The sequence below is a fragment of the Euprymna scolopes genome, chromosome 21 (assembly GCF_053919585.1).
Source record: "Euprymna scolopes isolate OS-2025 chromosome 21, ASM5391958v1, whole genome shotgun sequence".
NCBI classification, from domain to species: Eukaryota; Metazoa; Mollusca; class Cephalopoda; order Sepiida; family Sepiolidae; genus Euprymna; species Euprymna scolopes.
Window position 1 is genome coordinate 46,002,813 of NC_136502.1, and position 19,845 is coordinate 46,022,657.

The 19,845-nt window shown below is 32.7% G+C and overlaps 2 protein-coding genes across 5 annotated transcripts; one reads left to right on the forward strand and one right to left on the reverse strand.

The window, feature by feature from the left end:
• Positions 1-3,651: 3,651 nt before the first annotated feature.
• On the forward strand, positions 3,652-19,371 carry LOC145242206 (uncharacterized). 4 transcript variants are annotated; one of them, XM_080105203.1, is made up of 2 exons: positions 3,652-3,728; positions 17,497-19,371. In XM_080105203.1, the coding sequence occupies exon 2, from the start codon at positions 17,753-17,755 to the stop codon at positions 18,491-18,493; it is 741 nt and encodes a 246-aa protein (XP_079961329.1). In that variant the 5' UTR covers positions 3,652-3,728; positions 17,497-17,752; the 3' UTR covers positions 18,494-19,371. The 4 variants fall into 4 exon arrangements, with proteins under 4 accessions (XP_079961329.1, XP_079961328.1, XP_079961327.1 ...); XM_080105202.1 differs by having other exon boundaries at positions 3,661-3,796; XM_080105201.1 differs by lacking the exon at positions 3,652-3,728 and adding an exon at positions 4,078-4,981.
• On the reverse strand, positions 7,822-8,256 carry LOC145242777 (protein GVQW3-like). Its single transcript, XM_080105914.1, has one exon. The coding sequence runs from the start codon at positions 8,254-8,256 to the stop codon at positions 7,822-7,824; it is 435 nt and encodes a 144-aa protein (XP_079962040.1).
• Positions 19,372-19,845: the final 474 nt, after the last annotated feature.

Below are 19,845 nucleotides of genomic sequence, written 5' to 3' on the forward strand. Positions count from 1 at the left end.
AATCTGATCCAGGGCCACTAACAAGAGCTAGTCAAAAGAGTCAAGCACTTGCTCTTCATGGATGGCTTCAAGCTTAAGATGCTCGACTCTTGCAGATCGTACATAAGGTCTCCAAAGATACTGGACTGTGCCAAGTACTCCATCTGAGCTGGAAAAAAGCTCCAAATGGAGACATACAGCTTGATGAAGATACTGATATCAAAGACTCAGAAGAGCAAGGAAAAATACAAATATGTTGGTATAGAAGAGAACGATTCAATTCAGTGTGCCAAAATGAGAGAAAAAATTGGCAGTGAAATGTATATGTTGTGCAAAGAAAAATCTGTAAAACAGAGTTTACAAGCAAAAACAAGGTAACTGTCATTAACCAACTATCCATGCCTGTGATAACATACAACTTTAGCATTGTTGACTAGCTCCAAAAGGGTAAAAAAAATCTGGACACTAAAATGCGGAAAATGCTGACACTGTACAGAATAACATTCAGAAACCAGTGTCTGCCTAGGCTGTAGCTGCAAAGAGGAGCAGGAAGTATACATCTCTCAGAAATTAACCATCAGCATTGTGCAACTATTGTAAGCACCGAGCAATATCTAATGCGCTTCCAAAATCCAAACCTCAAAATGGTACATCAATATCATGAAACAAGAGCCAGTAGAAGAACCTCCATAATGAAACTAGCCAAACATTTTGAACAAGACCGTCTTACAAATGAAACCGAATCAGAAAACAAGTCTGCTATGGAAATAGCCCAAGGAGTTGGAAAAAACGCACCAAGAACTTTTATTGCAAAAAATCTGGAAGAATGGGCCAATAAACAATGCGCCAAGTATTTTCTGGGTGAAGTAAACATTTCTATTTCGTTGGTAACACATGTCTATATGTATGTAAATGAGATAGGTATGGTGATGTGTGTGTGTGTGTGTGCGTATGTATATTAATATATGTATATTTTGTTAGTGAGAAAGTATATATACTAACTTGTGAGTGAGAGTGTTCAGTTAACTGTGTTTATATGCTGGCACTATGCTTAGTAGTCCAGAGTTCGTACAGGTTTTCAATGTCTATTTTCAAGGACTTTTCAAAGCTTTTCAAAGTTTTTCAATACCTTCAAAATACAAAATTTTGGGTTTGTTTTGTAATTCATAGCAATTCGGAAAAAGTGATGAAAAATCAAAAATATAACAAATAAATGTTACTTTGCAATGCACTTGTATAATCTTTTTTTTTGTTTTGTTTTTAAGTAGTTTTAAATGCTTTGGATTTCATTTCAAATATTAATTCTCTTCAGGCTTTTAATTTCCAACCACAAATTGCTACTGTCTTATACATTTTGTTTTTGGCCCGGCCAACCTAATTTTAAATTATCACAATTTTTTTTTTTGGAGGCGGGGATTCGCCTTTGGAAAGTTCCGTCTTCACAAGGAAAGTATTTTTATTTATGGCGGCCGCCACTACTCCTCCCCTTTTTTGCCCCCCCCCCGCCCCTTCCAAATAAATACAAACAAAAATAGACAGAGACTTGAATTTTTATCACAAAACTACCTGAAGTAGTTTTGTGATAAAGGGACATAACTCTTTTATCCGCAATAATACTATACAATTTCAGAACAATGTATTTCGATTTTATTTCCAATATTTAAAAAATATTTTAATGATATTTCATTAAGACTTAAAAAAAATAATTTAATAGTATTTATTTCAATTTTATCTTTAATATTTTGACACATTTTTATTGGACATAAAAACACAATTTTCAAAGGCTTTTCAAGATATTTTCCATATTTTCAAGGATTTTTTAATGTAATAATAGAAATAAGGCCTTTACAAGGCAGAAGTCGAAATTCAAGGACTTTTCAAGTTTGTGCGAGCTCTGTAGTCTGTTAAAGTCTCTTGATGTGTTTGTCGAGTTCTTTTGGCCAGGATCTAGAATTAACTTCTAAGGATGTACTTACGAGGGGTGTGCAATAAGTAATGCCCCTGACCAACTTCCCATAGCAGTAGAGCAATGAAACTTGGCACAGTTATTAGTCTTTCTCTACATAGGAACCACCCAGAGTTATGATTTTCTCCCATCGTTTGATGAAGCTCTGGAGACAGTTTTTGTAGAACATCCCAGGTAGTTCCTCCAACCATGATGTGACTTCAGAAATCAAGGCTGCATCATCTGGGAAACGCTTTCCTTTCAAAAACAACTTCATGGCTGGGAAGAGGTGAAAGTCAGAGGGTGCAAGGTCAGGAGAGTAGGGAGGATGGGGGAAATTTCATAACCACACGTCCGTGCTTCTGATCTGGTGAGATGCGAGTTGTGGACTGGAGCATTGTCCTGCAGGAGGGTACCTTTGCTGATCTTACCCCGCCTCTTGATTTTGATAGCTTCCCTTAATTTCCTCAAAAGTGAAGCATAATAGGCTCCTGTAATTGTGGTACCCTTTGCTAGGAAATCTGTCATCACTACTCTGTCCTGGTCCCAGAAGACTGTGACCATGACCTTGCCAGTGGAGGGCTGCACCCTTGCCTTCTTTGGAGGTCGTGAGTCTAAGTGCTTCCATTGCATTGATTGGGCTTTGGTCACTGGATCATAGTGATGGACCCAGGTTTCATCCTGTGTAATCAGTCTTTTGAAAAAATTTGACTCATCTTCTTGGCACATCTCCAAATTCATCCTCGAGTACTCAACGCATTCTCGCTTCTGGAATGGTGTGAGCAACTTGGGAATCCATCTGACAGACACCTTATGCATATGCAATGGTCATGAATGATAGTTTCCACAGACCCTGTACTAATTTTGACATTTTAGGCTATTTGGCGAATAGTAATGCGCCGATCTTCCAAAATGGCAGCCTCAACTTGACGGACAGATGCCTCATCAATGGCAGTAGGGGGGCGACCAGGTCTAGGAGCTGTTTCCAAAGCCGTCCGACCATGTTTGAATTCACGATGCCAGCGTTTTAAAAGGTCATATGATGGGGCATTATCACCATAAGTTTCTTTCATTTCATCAAAAGTCTCCTGTGGTGTGCGTTCTTTCAAATACAAAAACCAGATCACTGCTCGACATTCAACAGGCTCCATTTCACACCTGACTCAGTTCAAACACCTTAAAACAGAAACCACAATTAGTTCAGAGCTACATAACCTGTAGAGATATAAATCATTGCACATGCAAAATTTCAGCTAGATCAGACAACTGGAAGTGGGTAAGGGGCATTACTTATTGCACGTTCCTCGTATGTGTCGACTGGGGATGCAAAATACATGAATAAAAAAGAGTGAAAAATTCTGTGTTTGGCTTTTCATACTTCGTGCAGGATTTCTATAATTATTTTGCAATAGGATTTTTACATTTATTTTTTATTTCACACATTTTTTTTTTTTTCTTTGAGAGATTAACTTGAGGCGATAATTCTTCAAACATAATCAAAAATTGAAAATTTAAAAACATATTATGATCAGCCAGCGTTTTAAAACCATGTTAAAACCATCGAGTTAGCCATTAAAATGCATATATCTATTTATTGAAAACTAAACAGTAAATTACTGAATAAAATAAATATGGCAGTGCTGTTTTACAATTTATCATTGTTCTGAGGGAGACAACTCTCTTTAACTGAGGGATTCGTTCATTTTTTTTCATCTCATAATTTAGAACGCTAATAATGCTGTCAGTAAGTTTTTACGAGTGGTTTACAAAACCATACTTTTATGTTTTTCCTTCATTTTTGGAGGTGGGTATTGAATTATAGAACGTATAGTTTTTAATAGGTGCTTCTGTAGTCTAATTAACCATTTTTATGTAAGTAAATGTGCTAACATTAACTGAGCAGAAGAACCGTTTAATATTTCAATAACATTCTGTGTACATTGGCGAGTAGGGGGGGGGTTGTGGCAGTTTTGTTTTATATTTCGCAATTTTGATTTACCAGATGATTTCGGCCATTATTGTTATTATTATTGTTATTATTATTGTTATTATTATTATTATTATTATTATTATTATTATTGTTATTATTATTATTATTATTGTTATTATTATTGTTATTATTATTGTTATTATTATTATTATTATTATTATTGTTATTATTATTATTATTATTGAACACTCTCAGTCAAAATAGCCGGTTTTTGACTATGCTGAATATGAACATCAGTGATCACATCTAAATTTTGCAGAGACAAGTAGCTATCGAGATATAAAGACCTGTATTTCTCTGGCGGCCATGTTTTCACGCGCGTCCGCGCAAATAAACAACCTGTATTATGCAGCACTGCCAGAAGGCAGCCATGTTTTTACGCGCGTGCGCGCGATAAATAAGTCTATTTCCAGTGAATGATATAGGTCTTTATATCTCGATAACTACTTGTCTCTGCAAAATATTAATGTGATTTTCGTATTCAGCATAGTCGAAAACCTGGCAAAGTCGTCATTTTAAAGAAAATTGTGGAGGTGGACCTAGTGTAAAAAAAAAAATTAAAAAAAAATGAGTTTCTCAGTTTCACATATTTTCTTTCATGCCAACTTGCTTATTTATTTAAAACTAAAACAGGAAGTTTTGCATTTTCACATCGAGACTAGGTTTTCACTTAATACCGGTATGGTCGTCTATGCTTCTGAATCGCCAAACTTTTCTTTTTTCAGCTTAGCAGTTATTATAGTTTAGGATGTGTTTTGTTTTTTTTTTGTTTTTGTTTTTGCAGATAGCCCTTCTGGTCACACCCTTGTGTTTGTTTTGAAGCAGTCCGATGCAGTGATGCACTCCTCAACAGAATATATTGTTCTTCAAACGTTCACCCATCAGAAAATCTAGATTAGAGAATACTTATTTTATTTCTTTTAATAAAATAGCCATTTTAGATTCTTCCGACAAAATAAATTTAAAAATGAATTGTGTATTTTACGATGATTAATAAAAATTATAAAATTTAGGGACATTTTTACATTTACACCGGTGACTTCCGGAATATGTTTAAAGTTTTGAGAGTAAGTTTTTTTTTTTAAATTTTATTCAACATTATATATATATATATATATATATATATATATATATATATATATATATATATATATATATATATATATATATCTACACACACACACACACACAACGGCCGAGAGAAAAAATGAAGAAAACAAATTTGATGGTGGAAAAAATTACTTTAAATCTATCGATCCTTTTTCTGTCTTTAGAAACAATGGATACATCCTGTAAAAGTGACTAATAGGGATCAATAGTGAAGCAGGAGGGGTTCCGCAATCAGCGACCGGATTTCTTCTGCTTCCGAATTATTCGAGTCCTATAGCAGTAGAGACCAGACAGACTTAAAACAATGTTTATTTGTTTGCTAATTCAGACAATAATCAAGACAAAATCTCAAATTAGTCGCTTTTTGTTCGCTATATCTCCTTTCAGCTATGGTTTAAATAGTTTTCCTATGCGTGGTGTTATTTCCTTTCGTTCAATGCTCTTTTCCAACCTCGTTTATTTTCTATTTTTATTACATTTGAGAGAGAGAGAGAGAGAGAGAGAGAGAGAAATTATATAAAATAAGAGCGCCAAACATTTAGTGCGAGAGGGTAAGAGACAGAAACTTAGTAAGAGATGGGTTACTTTGTGATTTAATTGCAACTTACGACTAATTAGTATAATTAAAATGAATTTTTTAATGGTTATTCAGAATTTTTAACTATTGTTCTAAGAGACTTAACTATTGTACTGAGAATTGCAACAAAAAATGTACCAAAGTTTTATAACATTAATAACAAAAAGAAAAATGTAAAATGCGAAAATATTTTAATTTTTCTTAAAACATTCGAATTGTAAGAAAAGCATGATTTTTAAAAAATACTTTAGTAAAACAGTTACCTCCCTTAGAACAATAGGTTAAAATTCCAGATAACTTTTTCTTTTTCAATTATAACCGAATTTGTATTACTGTACACATAGATTCGAAAAAGTTGTAAAAAAAACAAATATAGAACAAATAAATGTTATCAAAGGCAAGATAAGTTACTTTTCTACCTAACTGGATATATTTTTTGTGTTTTTATTCAATGTAACATGTTTATTCAGCTCGAAAAACATGTAGCGTTAGAATTTTTGTAGGAATTTTTGACACCCCTAACACGAAACTGCGAATAAAATATAAAAATCTCGTAATTTCTCTGTTAAAAGTGGGTTATCTATTTTCTTTATGGGTTATACTTCCAAAATAAACTATTACAGTTGTTTTAAAAGTAATAGAAATATTTTTTTTTTTAAACAGTAATGAATTTTCCGAACTCAATATTTTTCAATTTTTAAACTTAAAAAATCTATCAAAATTTTTCTATTGATTCTATTTTTACGATATTTTCAGGGTCAATGTGAAATTTTATGTTCTTTCCAATAAACCGAATATAATATTTTAGACAAACGTTTTTTTTTTAAATTCACGCCCCCCCCCATTTGTGTAAGTGTCACACATTTTCAAGTTTCTCTTAAAAAGTAAATAATTAATTTATGTTGAATAGTTTTATATATCACAAATTGAAGAGAAAAGGTTAATAAATAATATATTCAAATTTAAAACAAAAAAAAATCCGTTTTTTAGAAATTTACCTGTAAAGTCCGAAGTTTAAAACCTTTTTTTTTTTAAAAAAAAACACATTGTTTTTTTTTTTTAAATAAAACCTTGGTCCTTGCTCCTTTAATTGAAAAAAAAATTAGGGCTTGAATTACATTTTTCGAGGAGTTATAAGCTTGGAAAGATGGGGTGGAATTATTCACTATTTTCACGAAATTTCTGACATTGCAGCGCAGCGTTTACCGATGTATTGGAAAATTCAAAATGGCGCCAGACTGTCTGTTTAACACGGTAAGTTTGGGAAAATATGTTATAAATAATAAACTAGACAAAATACTATTAAAAATCAACCGAATATATGTCAACTTATGTCATGGTAACATATATTGAGCGAATTTCTAACAGTATTTTATCTAGTTTATTATTTATAATACCTTTTCCCAAACTTACCCTCTCCGAGAGAGAGTCGGCCGCCATTTTGAATTTTCCAATACATCGGTAAACACTGCATGTTTTTCGAGCTGAATAAACATGTTACACTGAATAAAAACACAAAAAATATATCCAGTTAGGTAGAAAAGTAACTTATCTTACCTTTGATAACATTTATTTGTTCTATATTTGTTTTTTGACAACTTTTTCGAATCTATGTGTACAGTAATACAAACCCGAATTTCCAAACACAATAATGTTTTATTTAGAACATATTTTGTGTGAACAGTGATTAAGTTTCGCATGAAACGCAAAATGATGCTCCACTTCCTAGTGATTCTAGCGTTTAAGGCAGTTAACCAATATTTTAATATTAACTATGTTTTTATGGAAGATAAATTTTGTAAGAGTTGTTTTTATTCTTTTTCGGATTGGAGGGGATCTATTTTGTTAGCCGATTACATGTGATTTTGCAACTTGCCACTTGGATAGGGTTAACGGTAAAATTTAGAATGGTCAGGGAATGGAGGATCATTTTACGTTAAATTTATATACTGATCTCCCAATATTTTTTTTTCTTTCATGTTTTTCAAAGTGCAATTGCTACACGTAATTGCCTAAAAAAAAAAAAAAAAAAGTAAAATCTAATTTTTCTCCCTTTGTGGGTTATTTACTTGAAGATACCGAAATTGTGCTTTATTTTTCAATATAATCCCCATTTATATATATATCTATTTTAAACATTTTCCTCATTGATAAACAATGTTTTGAATTTTTTCATTATAAAAATTTGTGTTATTTTTTATTTTTTTATTTTTCATTTGGTCAAACGTCGTTGTTGACTTTCTCATCGTTTGAAACCCTTTTTTTGGGAATCCACGAACAGCCGACCTTATAAAATGCGAGATCGTCATGCACTATTTTGTGTGCTGTCCCCACCGAAATGCCCATTTTATCAGAGATGTCCTCAATGGTGACCGTACTGTCGGCCAAAATGATTGCATGAACAGCGTCCACCATATCAGGGGTGCTCGCCAATATCGGCCTGCCCGGCCTCTCCTCATCTTGAATATTATTTCGACCATTTATAAACAATTTTGCCCATTTGTAGACGTTCTTTTTACTAAAACATGCATCCCCGTATACGGCAGACATTCTTCTGTAGATCTCACACGGTTTGCATTTTTCTGCCACCAAAAATTTGATGACCGACCGTTGTTCGAGCCGGGACGACTCGGTGGGTTTGGGGCTTTCCGCCATTTTGAATATTATGGCTTTCTAAGCAAAGTTTTCTGCGTGATTAAAAATCTTTTTTATTATTATTTTGAAAAATCGATTTCACAGAAAATGCAGAGTAATGGGGAAAATATTTAAAATTATTTTCTTTAAAAAAAAAAATCACTTTATTTTTTGAATGACCATTGTACAATTTCTATTCTATTTAAATTGAAGTAGTAGCAGTAGTAAAACTCTTTAAAATAAATAACTCATTATTTACTTTTGTTTAGGTGCTTTTGTTTATGTTTATATTGGTGCGTCTAAACCAACGCATTTCAGGTGAAAAGAGTTGTGCGACCAATTAAGTATGAAAAACTTACCTAATTTAAATTGATTTACCTAACTTAAATTGACTTAAATTAAAAGTCCGACATTTTAAAACACATTTTACTTCTCATGTAGTGAGTGGTTATTTCCCTGTTTTTACTTTCGTCTTTTCTTGCTCACATGCTCCTATTCCGATTTCGTACCAATGGTCCGACATTAGTGGACTTTTTTTTTTTTTTTATCAAAACGGTCATTAACAATTTTTTTTTTTCTAAGTTCAACGTATTTCAAATTGTTATAAATTATTGCGCAGTAAAAATAATTAAATTAAAACAAAAATTAATTTTCTTATTTCGAATTATTTATTTAACAAGTGAAGCAGAAGCATCATCCCCCGCCCCGTGATTGCGCAGTAAACGAGGCATAAAAAAATTGACTAATTTCAACATTTGCACCCCCTCCCCATTTAGCCCCAAGAGTCTCTAGGGGACATCAAATCCTGGTGTAGTTTTTGGCTTTAACATATGCTAGCTCTGCACCAGCACCATGCAAAAAAAGAAATGATTCAGTCCATCATTGCCCCCCTCCCCCGCTATTTAGACCCAAAAGTCCCCAAGGCCTTAATATATTTAAATTTGAGTTCAGCACCATGCAAAACTGTTGAATAGACATACACAGAAAATTTTGGACAAATATGGTGAAATAGTCCCCAAATGGAGCGTTTTTATTAGCCCTAAAAGAGCCCCTGGGCCTGGGTTAGGGTTAGGGTTATCGCAAAGTATAGACAGACAAAATTATATAGAAATCAGTTAGTTACAACTTCTCAGGAAGTTTTATAAAAAATCCAAGGCATCAATTTTTTTAATAAGCACAGAAGTGTCAATTTTACCCATTTTAACCCAAAAAGCACCCTTAAAGGGGCAACTGGAGTTTTCCCGGAAAATCCGCACTGTTACTTTTTTTACTCAGATGTTTAATGTTTAAAAAAAATTCCAAGGTGTAGTTATTGAGAAAAGTGCGGACAGACGAACAGACAAGGGTAAAAGTTATTCTAACAAATTCACTTACGAATTTAATAAACAAAAATATCGTAAAAATTGAATTTAACTTGAAAATACTAAAAAAAAAAAAAAAAAAAAAAACTTCAAATTCAACACGAATCTGAAATATTAATATTTTTCAAGTAGGCAGGTGTGTCCATATTACGCGCCTAAAAAACATTTAAATACTGTAAAGAAACAGAAATTTGGAGCATATTTATTAATTGATGACTAATAACTACTGTTTATTTAAATATTTAAATGTTCATGAACTGCTTTTGCATAAACTAAAGTTAAACTAAATATAGCATACATCACGACTCCTTACACCTAAAAGCTGTGTTCCAGTATTATAATGAGTGATTAATTAGTTCAAGAGTGAATCTTGTACATACAAGTATTATATAGAGATATCATAAGCAAGGCCACAAGATACAATCGTTAACTCGACGTGAAATACTAAGGGAAAGGTGAAAGCAATCCATATAAAAATCCAGGAAGACTGTTGGTTTTCTAGGGCGTCTCTCTGTCTTTCTCACCTCTATCTATCTATCTATCTATCTATCTAAAATCTAAATATTTTAATTTATTCAACTTAAAATGTAAAAACGGCCCTACGTGTATTTCTCTATTGTATAAGTTGATTATTCTTTTTATTATTTATATGCTAACTTTATATACATTTTTTAAATTTTAATTCTTTTGAATATTATTATTATTATTATTATTATTATTATTATTATCATCATCATCATCATGCGGTGTTAATATTGTTTTTATTAATGTTATCATTATTATTACTCCATTATTCATTTATCTACAAAATATTCTGCTTGTTTCTTCCTTAGTCTGTACTTTTCTCTTTCAGTAATTAGGTATTCGAAAACGAGGCTTCATCAAAGGGAAGTTACTCTCATATTCTTGTAATACACTATTGTGTTAATGTAAAGGGAGATTACTCTGTATAACTTGCTAAGTTACACAGATCCATTATTAGTCTTAACTGTTTATGTAAAGAGAGTAAAAAGTGGAACTTTGGTTTACTTTCCGCAACCTCGTCCAGAGTTGCCAGATTGGCTCTTTTAAAAGCCATTTGGCCTTCAAAAATTGTATTTTTTTTTCTGTCCAAAAAGTTAACTTTTTGCACTATCCACACAAAAAAAAAATCAGCTTTATCAAAACTTATTCGTTGATTAAATATATTTTTCATTTTGTAGAATTTCCACAGGTCCTGCTAGTCATTATTAATTTGCCCAAATTTATTATTTTATCTATTACTATTTAGCCATTTCTATTTTTGTCCATTATTATTCCTAATTGTTATTAATATTATTTTTTATGTAGATGCGTAATGTGAACAATCTTTATTTTCCTTATTAATCTCTCTCTCTCTCTCTCTATATATATCAATATATATATATATATATATATATATATATATATATATTGATATTGATATGTTTGATAAACTTGTTTTGTAACAGGTTCTAATTAAGTTATAATTGTCTTAGTGTAACATACTCTCTACATCTTGATTGGCTGTATAACTGTTTAATGTCTTCAGTCATGATGCTATGCTTATACTTTGAACTTGGTCTCGTTTCCTGTGCTAATGATTTGACTTGATATCTATAAAAACACAAATCGTCTCATAAATGATCACAAACAAAATTGTTGTTTATGTTCAATGCTTGGAGCCTATGTTATGATTATTTCAAAAATTTATTTACCTCGTGTATCTACAGGGTGGCATGATAAATTTGTTGCCCTGAAGAAAAAAAACACTACTGCTTTATTTTAAAACTTTTATTGAAAATGACTGCCTTGATATGGGTCTTGGACTGGGAGCATGCCTTTTCCACAAGTGCCAGCGAATACTCGGTGGATGATAGCAATCAGGTTGGCTTTGGTGTTGTGAGAGGTCATGTTGGTGATGTTCTCAATGTATGACCAAACAAAGTAGTTCAGCGGGTTCAGGTCGGGGGAGGGGGAAGTGAGAGAAGGGTAGAAAGTCGTAGCACTTCTTCTGAAGCCAAGCCTGGGTCTCTTTAAACTTGTGGGCCAGCGCCAAGTCCTGCTGCCACACCCAGGGTCTGCCAGCGGCCATCTGATTGCACCGGGGTTTCACCACTCTTCAGTTACACTTTGGTGTTAACTTTCAAGCCGACTTTGAAGATGTGAGGAGGCATGATGAAACCACACCTAAGATGATAACTGTGGCTGGAAACTTTGTTTTCATCATCCTGGTCATATCCCTGTTATTCATGGCATTTTAAGGGTGCTGGTAATGGTCCTGTTGTCATAACTTGGATTGGTAAAGAGCATGAGTTGTACAGCGGTGCATCTCTGATTTTGCTTGTTGAACATGGATTCACTTTCAGGCATAATAGAAAGCTCCTATCGCTCTTGGAATTTGTACACAACTGGCCAACTAGTAGATGGTTTTCAACGAAAAGATTGTTTTTATCAAACGGAAATGGAATCATGTCATCTTTTCTAGGGCGACAATTTTATCGTTCCACCCTGTATATAGTTACAGATTAAAGATATTTGTTAGTTTGGGTGACAAAATATCTTGCTATAGCAAGATGAAACCTTATAACATCCGAGTTTATGGACATTTGATAAAAAAAAATATTTAGAGTATAAAGTTTTAGCTTGTATTATCTATATATAGCTCTCAATTAAAGCTTTTTATATAACTGGACTCTTTACGTATGTGTTATGAAGTTTCTTCTGGCTATTATTATCTTTGAAAACTGAGTGTTCACGTAATTGTTTTAATATTTTTTAAGTATGCTGTAAATGTTCTTCAGAAACATATGTAAGATATTTTACTCTGACTGGCATTGATATTATGCCAGACCATGTCAAAGGCTTTCGATGTATAAAAAAGCTACTATCCTAGTTTCTACTACTTGTTCAGAGCATGGTATATCTGTTCAGAGATGATCATTATGATATTCACAGCGGAATAGGTTTGCCTAAATCTATACTGTTGATCAAATAGAAGTTTAGCATTTAAAATGTGGTGGACTAACATTTGATTGATTATTGACTTAAAGATTTTAGCAAAGAGAGGGAGAGATTGATGGAGTGATATTGAACAGATCACTTTTTTCATCAGAATTCTGAATACCAGTACCAACAATCTTCTAACTATAAGGATAGCAAGATTCGGTAAAGATATTTATTGTAAAATTTGGAGAGAATATAGGCTAGCTCAGCAGATTTTCAGATCATCAATTGTGGCTTTTTTTTTTTTTTTTCAAAGGGAAATTTTGAAGGGAGTGGTTTGTGGGGTCTAAGTTGGTGTTGGAGATGAACTATTAGGCAAGCAGTTCAGTCTTCTCTGTTGTCATGCCATGGTTGTTGTATAGTGGAGGAATTGTCCATCCGATATGGTCATCAAAGCAGAAGGACTTTTTGAAAATTTTAGAGACAATTTAAGCGACTTTCTATCCAACCGTTCTAAAATCTTTTCAAATTTCCAAGAGTCATGAAGTAATTTACCCATTTTGTTTAAACAACAAAACATTAAAATGGCTGAATTCTATGAGGAAACGGAAATGCATTTTACTGGATTTAATTTCTATATTAAGGTTTTTAATAATATTTTAGTATTTGATTCTATTATCTTTTTTTAAGAAATACATGATATATAAATGCATATGCAGACATTAAAAGACTCATCACAATTTTATTTATATATCAAAATGCCATGAAATAGTAATTAAAAGTGGGATATATTTATTAAATTTTCTGAGGAATTCATTATAAAAATAAGATTAATATATTATATTTGGTTCAACGTCCATTTTCCATAAACTGGCCAGCCTTAAGCAAATGATTTCCAAATTAACCCATTTCTGGCCACATTTTTATTTATCCCTATTTCTCTCATATCAATTTTTTATCACCTCCTTCCATGTTTTCTTTGATATTCACGTGTAAACAGAACTTCAATTATCCTGTATCTATTAACCAAAGAATTTGCATCCATTTTTTTTTCAATGTGGACATACACTCCAAGTTTACTCCCACATCTCTCGATACTGTCCAGATTTAATCTTTCCCTTTGGTCATCAAAACTAGCTTGTTTAAAACTCGCATTACATGTCCATTGTATCATTCTCCATGCAACACATGTTCTCAACCATAACCATAATTCACTTCAATACATCATCACACTGCTTGCACATGCCTGATACACACTTTCCTTGGCCAATAGTAGTAACATTTTGTTGGTTAGTAATGGCAGAAGTTCTCTGAACTTCATTAACTTCTGGCAGCTGCCTCTCTACTGGCATCACAAAGATAAAAAGACTTTTCTTTTTTTTTTTTTACAAAGGAATTCTCACTTATCAAGGCCCAGAGGCCACTCGAGGATAAGGGTTAAAGAGTGTACAGTAGTCAAAAGGACAATATCATAGTAATCGTTAGAAGTGTAAATTTGGTAAATTGGATTCCTTAAGGGGAACGGCCCATCAACAACTTGTTTACATTGGACTTGAAGACAGCCATATTGTAGTCAGCTAGAAAGCAGGTAAATGGAACAGAGTTCTGCAGGCATGCAGTTCTAAGAAAGATGCTTTGTTCATGGAATCTACATTTAAGTTTAGGTACAGATAAAGAGTGGGGAAATTATTGATAGTGTTTACAGCCAAACGAGTGTTTCTTGTGAATGTTTGGCGAGGGGGGGACCATAAATTGGAGCTCAGACGAGCACTTGCCATGAAAATAATGATAAAATGGAGACAGGCTTGCAGTGTCTCTTCTGTGAGAAAGAGGTTGCAGGAAAGAGAAAAAGGCATCCTCAACTAGGCTACAAATTCTATTCTGATCTCTATCAAGGCAGGATAAGATCTTCCTACCAGCTCCTGCCCAGATGTAACAGCAATACTTCATCCTTGAACGTACCTGGCTCTTATATAGGTAGAGAATTGCATCAGCAGGTAGATATCTACTGGATCGATAAAAGGATCCCATCATTTTTCCAGCTTCACTCGTCCAAATATATATTTCTCACATCCGATTTCTCATCTATCTTTAATGTCTTAAACCCAAATTAGGCATTATCTCTCAAATTGCCTGTAATTCCATTACACTTCTTGTGTACACGATGCTTACAAGTACCACAAAAGGTTGAATTGCATCCGATGCCTTTTTCACTGACTGAACAAGGCAACTTTCCATTTTTGGAAGCTTTCCAAGTACTACAATCACTGATCATCACTTTGGTCTTAGTAACATTCACTATTAAATCTTTAGTTTCCATAGCAATCCTTCAAGTCTTTCTTTTCAAAAATACATTTCATTGTTTCAAAGTACAAAATCATCATCATGGAGCATCTCTTCTGGACAGCTTGCATAAAAATCTCTAGACAGTGCATCTACGAGGTGCCTTAAATAAGTTTCCAGGCTTTTTTCATATGTGCACTTTTATTGATAGTACACACATGAAACTCTAGTCTCATTTAAAGTAATCTCCTCCAACTATAATGCACTTGCTGTACCATTCCATGGAAGTTGTATTGTGTGAGCGTGTCAATGACCCTTGTCACATCTGCTTTCATCTTCTCAATTGTCTCATAATGACAGCCTCTAAGGTTTTTGTTGAGCTTAGGGAATAACTAAAAATCACAGCGAGCAAGGTCTGGTCTATAGGGAGGGTGAGGAACTGTCTTGATGTCCATCTTGGTCAAATTGTCTGTGACAAGCATGGAGCATCCTTGGAACAAAGTTCGAGCAAATCTTCAGCATCTTCAGTTCCTCATGAATAATTGTATATAGAGCTCCCACACTGACATCAAACTGTTCACTTATTGTCTCTATAGACACATGATGGTCCTTATCCATGAAATTCTTTATTTGGCCAATGAACTCTGGTGTTCTAACTTCCTTACTCCTTCCACACCTCTCATTATCCCTCACACACTGTCTGTTTCCTTGAATCTTTTATGTCACTCAAAAAATGATACTCAATTCATGCAAAATGGTCCAAAAACAGTCTGGAGAATTCTGTACGTTTCTGCAGCATTTTTTCCTACTTCAAAACAGAATTGTATAGCATATCGTTCTTCTAAAATGTCCTCACATCCAGATTGCATTTTTGAAATTCACCAGCTGTGACAATCAGGTTTTAGTAGGGTGCATTCCAATTCCTTCTGTAGCTGTTCATTTGAACCTGAAATCATAAAAATTGGTCAGTCATCTCATAAGATGTTTAGAAATAACATACTGAATTTTCAAGAGTGTAAGACAATTTTAAATGTCTGAACAAAAAAAAAATTATGGAAACTTATTTACGGCACCTTATACAATAAAAATGAAAAGCAACAGATTCAGTATAAACCCTGATATACTTTAATATTAAACTTGTCTAATATATGATATCATGAATAATAATATACAGTGAAATTGCCTTTATAATCTGGTAAAATTTTTATTTGTTACTTATCTTGGGAAATTCAGAAAGTCAAGAATCGCAACCTCTAGCAATAAATTGACTGAAAATTTCTTAGTCTCTTGGCTGGAAGCAACGTATAGTTTCTGCTCTCATACTACACTTATTTACATTTTTCAGTGAAGAATACAGCCTGCTATACTAACGAAATTTTAATTTTATCCCAATGCAAAGCACATCTTTTTGGAAATGCTGGATTTTCCCAGCATAAAACTCAATCTTGTGCAAGTAAATGGGGTCATACAACTGCAATAAATTATTGATTATTCAGTAAAATAAAAAAAAACACAAAGTTTCACATTATAAGAACAGGATACTTTTGGTTTGAAAACTGACCAACAATGTAGGAGGCAAGGACCATTTTTATGTTAAACTTCAAACTGCCACCTTTTCCTTATGATTAAAAATTGTATATTTTTTTATATAACTAGGGCTATGACAACAGCATATTCTTTTTATTGCTTTGGCTCGCAAGTATATATCCGACACAGACATAGTTAATCAACCGAGAACCACATCACTCTATATAAAAGCATATAAGATATCAACGGATACACACTTGAGGGTCAAAACAATGAAAAGAATATGCTGTTGTCTTAGCCCTATTTATAATACTTGGAAACCTCATTGTGTTTTAATGAACAGAATAAAGAGAACTCAAACTCAAATAGTGAAGATTCAGAAAAGTTAAAATGATTTTTAGAACTCAAAAAAAAAATTTCTAGTCTGTCTACTATTATTTGCATTACTGTAGTTATTATTAGTATTTGGTAGTCACCCTCATCATTATTTTGATAATTATTGAAAAGACAACAGAAGAATGCAGGAGAGTATCTCATCCCTCTTTTTTTTTTTTCTTGTTTTTTTTTTGTTTTTTTTTAACTATACATATCTCTCTTAAATTGCTTTAGCCATGGAACTATTTTATTTTAACTTACCTGTGGTTGGTCACCAGTGGCGTATCTAGGGTATGGCAGGCATGGCCCGTGCCATGGGCGCCACTCTGACATGGGCGCTTAAAGCAAGAATAACTATATAATTACTTTATTAAAACATTCATTTCATGGTTTATCTTTCGTTAAAATTGTGCCTGTATTATAATATTATGTAGGTTAGGTATATCTAAGGTATAAATTATTAAGAAGGGGCGCACATTCAAACTTTGCCATGGGCGCCATTTTACATAGGTACGCCACTGTTGGTCACTGTCATCTGCTTGAGTTTGTTTTCATACTAGGATTTTTCTGAATATGCAAGCTGCTTTCATCAGTGCAATCATTTGTATAATGTCAAGCTTCCTGTTGATTCGAATTTCTTCTGATTTTTTTTTTTTTACAAATGGTTCAGTACTGTTCATTGTGCTCCTATAATTTTTTTATATTACAATAGTATTTATTAGCATTGTTGTAGTTTTCCTTATAGTTACCATCAATATTATTGTCTTTTTAGATTGAAGAACATTGGTGAACAACAAAGAACAATCATGTCTATGAAAAATGGAATCTCATGCGTTACTGTTGTTACTGTAAATGTATTTGTCTGATCATTTACTTTTTATTTGAAATTCAAATCAACAGAACTGAGGAGAAAAACAGATGACAATCCAAGTTTCGATTTAAGGAATACCACATCATCAGATTCATAAAACAATTTCTCTTTTCTATTTTTTTTTTCTAAGTCATTTTACTTAAAAATTTGTAAGAAAATGACTTTTAAATGCTTAAAATGCTCAGAAACTTTTCCCAATAAGAATGACTTGATAAAGCATAAAAAATCACATTTTATTTGTCAGATTTGTAACAGAACTTGCAGTGGTGTATATTCCTTTGACACTCATATGAGATCACACACTGGAGAAAAACCTTTTCAATGTCAAGTGTGTGAGAAATCTTTCTCATTAAGTTCGAACCTGACAGTCCATATGACATCGCATACGGGCGAAACGCCTTTTCAGTGTGAAATATGTGATAAGCGCTTTGCATTAAATGCACGTTTAAAGACCCATATGAAAATTCATATTGGCGAAACCCCATTCCATTGTGAAGTCTGCAAAAAATCTTTCACACAAAATGCCCATTTAAAGCGACACATGGAAACACATACACGAGAGAAAACGTTTGAATGTGAAATCTGTGAAAAATCGTTTGTCCGAAAAGACAGTCTAAATGCACACACTATAATCCACACGGATGACTCTCCTTACAAGTGTGAAATCTGCTCCAAATGTCTGCCATCCAATGCCGCTTTGCAACAGCATGTACGGAAACATAGCGGGGAAACTCCATTTAAGTGCAAACTCTGTACAAAATCGTTCTCTCGAAGCTACAGTCTGAAAATGCACCTGAAGACCCATATTGGAGGGAAACCATTTTCTTGTAAAGTTTGTGGAAAATGTTATGCTGTGAAATGCAGCCTAGAAAGACATATTATGCTTCATAACGAGTGATTGAATAATCATTTTGGTTATAATCAGCTAACGTATTTCCTAACTTCTGGCATGGCTGCTACCGGAAACGGTGACAAGGCAAAGCAGTTTCTTCACTTTTATTGTTCTTCAGTATTTCTACTATGAAGCGATTTATTAAAATAAAATAGAGGAAAGGACATTATTGAAAAATATACAATAAAAATTAACAAAATTATACAGATAAAAATAACACGGTTAGTCTTTATTTGCACTTTCAATAACAAAATTAAAAAATAATAGTTTTTATTTTATTTGAAATTTTATAGGAAATACATGTTTATGAAATTGTAGAAATGGATTGTTTAATTTAAAAAATTTTTTAGAATAAATGTTTTTATTTGAATTTATATAATAAATATGTTTATTCAAGTAAAATTATTGAAATCAAAATGACATGAAATTATAATATCCACAAAATAGTTTTAAAAGATTGAAAAAATTGTTTTCAATAATTCCTTTAGAAAATGAACACAAAAAATGTTTTCAATAATTAAAAAAAAGTAAAACTAATTTCAATAATTCTTACTTAAAATAAGATAAAAAAAAAACAAATTTTCCAATGATTATTAAATAATTAAAAAAAAACGATTGGAAAAATGTAACAACGGCATAAGCAGAGGAGATATAGGCATGAAAGAAAAAAACTGATTTGTCTTGTCACCGCTTCCGGTAGCAGCTATGCCAGAAGTTAGGAAATATGACTATAACCATCATTTTAAACTATGCAATAAATGTAATGGATCAAAGTTTCTATTTTAATTTTTCTTTTTCACATTTGATGAATTTTTCCTTTTTGTTTTTGTGACCTATTTTTTATATCATAAGAATATCTCAATAAAATAAATTAGCAGATTGTATCTTGCTGCCTTCTCATTTTTTCTTACTGTAAAAATATTTGCTTACTAAATATCATTTATATGAATAAAACGAGTTTAGTTTTTTATGTATTTTTAAGTCAGAATCATCCACTATTTATGCATTTTAAGTTAAAACTAGCAAGGAGACCCAACATTGTCTGGGATTGAGTGAGGATGAACAAATGTGCCACTTTTCCACATTTTATATTTATTGAAATTGGTGGAATCGTCTATATTTAATCAAATTGATTGATTGGTTGGTCTAGTTAGGGATCGCCCTTCCCACAGTGTACCGAGAGGAAGCTTTGCATGACTTCCTGGAGTGACATAGTCCACAATATATTGTAGTCTACATTCTACTGTAGAGAATTTACTGTTGATTTTATAAAATTATCTGGAAAGAATGGCTTGATTATTCTGGAACGGGTACAATTTAAAAATATCAATTATCATGGTTCAGTTGTGCTCTAAAAA